Below are 6,953 nucleotides of genomic sequence, written 5' to 3'. Positions count from 1 at the left end.
TCAGTGATTGAGTGTAGATCTGAACCAGGAAGTCATGGTTCAATTACTGGTCGGGTATATGCCTGGATTTCAGGCTTGATCCCCAGTAGGGGGCATGCAGAAGGTAGCCAATTTATGATTCTCTCTTATCATTGATGTTTCTATCTCCCTCTCCCTTCTTCTCTGAAGTCAATTAAAATATATTTAATAATAATAATAATAATACAACTGCTTTACAGATATTTCAATAAGCAGATAAAAAGGGAAAAGATCACTCCACAATCCCATCATTTCAACAGAACCATACTTATTTTTATATATTTCTTCCCTTCTTTCATGTATTTTTTCTTTCCAGGAATATTTTTCCATATATATATATATATATATATATATATATATATATATATATATATATGTATATATATGGACTTATTTCTGAATAATTTTAGATTTACTGAAAAGTTGCAAAAATAGTTTGAAATTTTTGTATACCCTTTACCCAATTGCAGTTTTCCTTAATGTTACCATCTTTCCTTTTTCAAAACTAAGAAATCAACATTGGCACATTATTTTGAATTAAACTCTAGACTTTATTCATATTTTACCAGTTTTTGCTTCTGGTGTCCTTTTTTCTGGTCCAGGATCCAACCCAGAGTAGCACATTTCATTTAGTCAGCATATGTCATAGGTTCTTCTGGTCTGTGAGAGTTACTCTGACTTCCCTTGTTTTTCATGACCTTGAGAGTTTTGAGGAGTACTGGTCAGGTATTCTGTAGAAAGTCCCTCAAATTGGGTTTGTCCTGTGTTTTGTCACGGTTAGACTGGTGTCATGGGTTTGGGGAAAGAATACCACAGAGATGATGTGTCCAACTCACCATATCAGGTAAATGATATACACATGACACCCCTAGTGATGTTAACCTTGATCACTTGGTTAAGGTAGTGTTTATTGGCCAGGTTTCCCCATTGTAAAGTTGCTATTTTTCTATTTCCACGCTCTTTTTTTTTTTTTTTAAGTGAATTACTAATTCCAGCCCACCCTAAACTCCATCTCCCAGAGGGGCAGAATTTACATATATTGTTTGGAATTCTTCTGTGAGAAAGATTTGCCTCTTAGTCCCCGTTTATTTATTTCATTATTTATATCAGTATGAACTCATGTACATTTGACACATACTTTTTCCTCTTTTTCCACAATAACATTGTTTTATAAATTTTTTTCCATGTTACTGTCATGATCTTTATAACCATCATTTTAATGGTTGCATCTATTTTTTTATATTTTCCATTATTAACTTTTCAGTCTTATAAATTATGCTGCAGTAAACATCTTTGGATACAGCGTTCTATGATTCTTTGTATTCCAGCTCTGACATGGTGTCTGGAACACAGAAACATAGGAAGCATTCAATAGATGTTTATTTCGGGTGGATCGGTGGATGGATGGATGGATGGATGGATGGATGGATGCTAGGCTAACAATATAAACCAGTGGTCCTTTGAACAGTCCTCTCACTCTTGGCCTATGAAGATCTCAAGTCTAAGTTAAATGTATAGAAGAGAAACGTGAGAACTTCCTGGAAATCAAGGTCTGGCTTCCTGTGAACCACACCTAGTTTGTAACAATAAACAAAGGTCCTTAGAACAAAGTAAAGATGGTGTACTGTAAGCTAGTTTCCTACCTCTGGCTGCAACACATTTGGATATTTTATCAGTCTTTCACGTGGCTTTACTTCTTTCAGCTTACCTTGTAGACATGAAGATTTTAAATACCTAGGGCACTTTTAGGACATACAAATATCATCAGATCTCCTAGTTTAGTTCCTGGCAAGGAAAAAGCTGGCAGTTTAATAATAAAGTGAGTGAAGGACATTTGGAATGTTATCTGCTCTGATAATGACTGCTGGAGAAAACAAAACAGAAACCATTGCAAAAAAAGAAGCCGTGGGATGAGAACACTTTCATCACTTCAAAATTTGGGAAAGTAACCACTGCAGAGATTTGGTGGTAAGAGATTAAGACAGCTAAGAGGGGAGTTAGTCAGAGCCAAGGTTGGAACACTCTCTGTCCCTTGTCTCACTTTTGATCATTCTTATACCCACTGAGAGGCAGGGAGGGAAAAACATGATCAAGAACAGAATAAACCCCAAGTGGTTCTCCCACTCTCCAGGAAGAGTCGTGTCTATTTTACAGAAAGCTAATGAATAGTTGAACCCACACAGACTCTGAGGGGGTGGAATCCCATTGAACTCATCTATATTAGAGTCCCATGTGAATTCCTGGGGGGAAAAACAAACAGGGATACCTTAAAGACAGATCCTGCAATTAGACTAGAGACCCCCAGGGTTAGTTGGCTTCATATTCATCTCAGATTTGAGTGAGTGTTCTATTGGGGCTTTTTTGGTTGGAAGAAACCAGACCTGCTCATGCTGGTAGTAATAATGTAGAGAACCGTTATTACAAAGATCCATGTGGCGAAGAGGAAAACTGACTAAATTCGCCTGACTACAGGATCCAGTGACTACAAGGGAAAGGGAAGCAGCCAGGAAGAGCATATATGAGCTGAGCCTGTCAGGGCTTCTTTCTGCCTAAGACCTCAGCATGGGTTCTTCTGGCTTAACTTGGAAGGGTTTGTGCTGGGTCTTTGGGGCTATCACTGAGTTTCTGCAGAGGAAGGGCTACTGAGTTTAGAGTGATTAAAGAGGACAGGTGTTTGACAGTGGTCAGTCAGGGCCATTGCTGCAGCAAAAGCATCCTTATCAGCAAGGACCTTCAAAGGGTCATTTCATCTGTCCATTTGCTTCTACGTAGGACAGTTCCTTATTTGAACGGCCACCTGGCAAGTCATTCATTCATTCCATTCATTCACTTGTTTGTTGCTCTATTCAGGGAAAAATACTAAATAACAAGATTGTGTGAGAAGTGATCTAACAGGAGGTTTAGTGAGTGTCTAGGGCTCACACAGGGTGAGTACAGTAGAATGCTGTCGGGGAAGGCCAGGATGTAGCTGAGTTAGCTCTTGAAAGGAGGAAAGATCAAGGTATATTTGAGAAACTGCTAGTGGTTCAGGGAATGTCAAGCGATCTGTCTAGGAAGCTGCAGTGTGGCCATGTATTGAAGATTCATTATGTGCCAGGGGAAGGGACCAAACTTTATCATATGGGGAGAGAATACTGGTTTTAGGCAAGGGAGTGTGACCCCGCAGTAAAGCTTTCTGTCCTCCCCACTCTTTATCCACACTATGGAGGGCAACAGGTTCCCAAATAGTTGATGGCTGATTCAATAGGAAAAGACTGGCATGGCTGGAGACGGTTGAGATGTAAGAAAAGAACCTGATTTGTGTGCTAGTGGTAGAAAAGGAAGGAGATAGATTTCATTTAAAGAGAGAAATCAATTGAACTTAATGATGGGTAGTAGGAAGGAGATAATACTTTACTACCACAACATGCCTCCTGACTCAGAGAGGAAGGAGTCGAAGACAAATAAATTTAGAAACTGGGGTGAATAATGATTAGGTTTTGGGAAATAGGATATTTATGTTTCATATTCATCTCAGATTTGAGTGTTCTATTGAGGCTCTTTTGGTTGGAGATGAATAAGGGTCATAGAGGGGAACATGCTCAGAAAGTTGCAGGGTGGAGCTGGAGCTCCACTGGGCCACAAGGTAGAAACTCAGAGCCAGCTGTTCATAGAAGTGGGGACTAAGGCACCTAAGACAGGGGTGGGGAACATCTAGCCTGCGGGCCGTATAAAGCCCACAAAATCATTTGGTCTGGCCCTGCCAAGGCATTAGGGGTGAGTTAATTAAATGTTTGACCAAATATAGCAGGCTAATTGTGTATGGGCCTCAAATGATGTTATAAATATCTAAATGGCCCTTGGCAGAAAAAAGGTTCCCCACCCCTGACCTAAGATGTTGTGGAGAGGAAGACATGCCTCACCTTAAGTGATAGTTATAGCACGGGAATGGAGAGGGGGCACCCCCGTGCACTGGGAAGGACTACGTGCCACATGAAGAAATAGAAATCTGGAGAGGTGACATGATCTGCCCAAAGTCACATGGCAAGTCAGTGATGAAGCATCTAACCCCCTTTTCCTGAACTGTAAGAGCCAGTTCCCTGGCATTCTAACACAGACACCGCCTGAATTTTCAGATGTGCCTTCTTTACAGTAGATGTCCGTACCTGACTACCATTTCCTGAGAGTCAAGGCAGGCAAATGAAAGGCAGAATTTTATTTCCTTAGTTTATTAAAGAGGACAATGAGCTGTTAGGTATGTGTGAATTACAGCAAGTAGGAATCCAGTTCAGAACATGAGTTGTATACACAGAACATCTCGATTTAGACTCTTGCTCCTTTTATGTTAATTTAACAAAAAGCTCTAAAGCCTAAGTGGAGCAAGTCAATTATAGCTTCATTTAAGTGGAAAATATTTGCCTTCCACTCTTCTGCTGTGTCTTGAATCTTGTCTCCACCTAGTAAGCAAACGTTTTTCCCTTTATTTTAGAAAAGAATACTTCCTCCCTCCTATTTCATTCAGAAGGAACTCTCTTCAGTGCAAAGCGTCTCCCCACAATAGCAGGGACTCTCAGATACTGGTTAGTTGCAAAGTGCTTTCAAAATATCCCACCCTCATTCCTCTCTCCCCCTACTCTCCAATAAATAAATAAATGGGTCTTTGGACAGTGATGACACCAGAGTGTCAGGGTCACTAAAACAGATACGCAACCTAAAGGGATGGGGTGGGGAGGTGAAGGGAAATAGGTGAGAACCCAGCAGCAGGTGAGACTGTTGAGCTCGGCTTTGGAAACGGTGTCAGCATTTTCCATCCTTTGATCCTATGCTAATATGAAACAGGCAGCGCAAAAATGAGAGGACATCTCTCCTCCAGTGTAGTGACGTGGAATGAGGAGCTGGATTTGTCATTTCAACCAAAATTGGAAGTAGAGCTCACCATTTTTACAAACCCCTGGATCTGAATCTCAGGCTTTGTGAGCCTTGGGTTTTATGGAATCATTCCCCAAACTCCTTGAAGGACAAGAGAGCTGCTGGTCTGTCCTTCAAAACAGGGCTGGGCTGGAGGCCTTGGCTTTCAGAGACTCCTCCACGAATTAAAGGGAGAACAGCCTCAGGGTCTTCCAAGTTTGAGGCAGAGGGACCAATGCCACTGGTGCATGCCTCCCTGCTCCCCTTACCCCCGTGGTGCCTAAGATCTGACTGTTACCGTACAGTCCCTGCTACTTCCTATGAAACTCCTGGTTGCTTCCAGCTCAGGCACTTATCAGCTTCCACTAACCATGTGCAACTTTCTATTCAGCTTCCTGGGGCAGCACACACGCCAAGTTTTCCCGACTAGCAAGCAACTATGGAAAGACGGGTACACAGGAAGCAGTCAGTCCCAGAACAAAATTGCTGTGGGTTTTAGGTCACAGAGCTGCTGGCCCTTGAAGCAGCGACCCTAACCAGTGTTTTAGAAACAGGTCAGGAGCTTCAGCAACTTAAGAACAACCACAAACATACATGGTCCCGTCAGAAACTTCTCCCATCAAACACACATTTTAAAAAGGGGTGTGTGTGTTAAAGTTAGTAATATGAAAAGGATCAATAAACATATGACTATCACCAAGCTAAAGAGTTAAGTGCATAATTGACGTAAAGACTCATACTCACAAACACAAACTGTCAAGTTCTCTAACACCACTAATCACAGGAAGCTTTTCCCAACGTTGACAAAAAAACTAAGGCAAGAGATCAGCCACCAGGGAGGGTCCCAGCTCTGCTACAGGATGGGGAAAGAGAGAATGGAGTTGGGCCATACTTTTACTCAGAATCACAATGACCACCTAACAGAGGATGCAGTGGCAAGAGACCCACCAAATAAGATGGTGGATGGGCTTTCTGTCCTCAGTTTAGGATGGCATCAGGGACTTGTCTGAGCTTGAAACATCAGATCTGCACCAGAGGTAGGGACCCTATCACCTAAGAGGAGACCAACAGCTTCTCTGACTGAATAAATTCTCCTTAATCAGCCTCATTTATGCCTGGTGTAAGGCTATCAATGGGCCTATTCTTTGCTTCAAGCCCCTCAGGGTAGATAAAGGAAGTCCGTGAGCAGTCACCTGCACCTAAGACTTCAAGCGAGGAAGCCATGGCTGCCTCTGTGAGGCCTCTGGATTCCAGGGGAGTAATAATGCTGTTTCTATGGCCTCAAAAACAGCGAAATAAGCTGGACAGAGTGTCCACAATGCTGTCCGTCCTCTGCTGCTTCTCCTCAGGGCATGGTCTGCCCTATTTCAGGACTGGGAGGGAGAAAGCTCCATCCTGTTTCAGCAGCAAAGGAGAAGTGAGTTGGTTGAGACAGGCCTGGCTCAGAGGCTCCAGAACTAAAACAAAATGAAACTGGAAATGATACTTGAGATGCAGCTGCAACCAGATCTGGTCCAAGTGAAGGAGGCCATGGATGTCAGAGAATTGGGTTTCACTGTCCATTCCCCTGGCAGAGGCACTGCAAGCTTCACTTAGGGACCCATGTGTCAGTTCTGATGGAAATTCCTGGTACCTACAATTTGTCACAGCAGACTGGACCCCACCAACCCAACAAAGGTTGGCTCTATATGGACATTAGACAAGTCATTAAAAAATGATAATAATGATAATTTTAAAAAAAGTGGGGAAAGTCCTTAAAAGGGAGGCTCAGTTCTGCGTTGTGTGACCCCAGCCCCGGGAAACAGGGCGTGACGTGCTTTCTTCAGGTGGTCTCCAGGATGGTAGCCTCCAAGGCCAAAGCTTCCGTGGGCTCCTCCTCGCAGTCTGACGTGTAGGGCTCCAGGCTCTGCTTGGCCAGCAACTCCCGCCGGGCCTGCAGTCGCTCACACCGGGGACAGCTTCCACATTTGAAACAAGCTTTATGGTAACACGCTTTACATTCTATTCGGGATGGAAAGGTGACAGAGAAGAGCACAGGCTGTATTATC

At 42.8% G+C, this 6,953-nt stretch overlaps 1 protein-coding gene across 14 annotated transcripts in view; it reads right to left on the bottom strand.

The window, feature by feature from the left end:
* Window positions 1–540: 540 nt before the first annotated feature.
* RUBCN (rubicon autophagy regulator) overlaps window positions 541–6,953 on the bottom strand; it is a 72,214-nt gene continuing 65,801 nt past the window's right edge. For all 14 annotated transcript variants that reach the window (XM_080656631.1, XM_080656622.1, XM_080656621.1 and 11 more), the window contains one exon: window positions 541–6,906. In XM_080656631.1, coding sequence (XP_080512757.1) covers window positions 6,728–6,906 — 179 coding nt within the window. In that variant the 3' untranslated portion in view covers window positions 541–6,727. The remainder of the gene's footprint in view (window positions 6,907–6,953) is intronic.

Source organism: Plecotus auritus, assembly GCF_963455305.1.
Source record: "Plecotus auritus genome assembly, chromosome: 2".
Taxonomy (NCBI): Eukaryota; Metazoa; Chordata; class Mammalia; order Chiroptera; family Vespertilionidae; genus Plecotus; species Plecotus auritus.
This window is presented reverse-complemented; position numbering and strand designations above follow the sequence as displayed.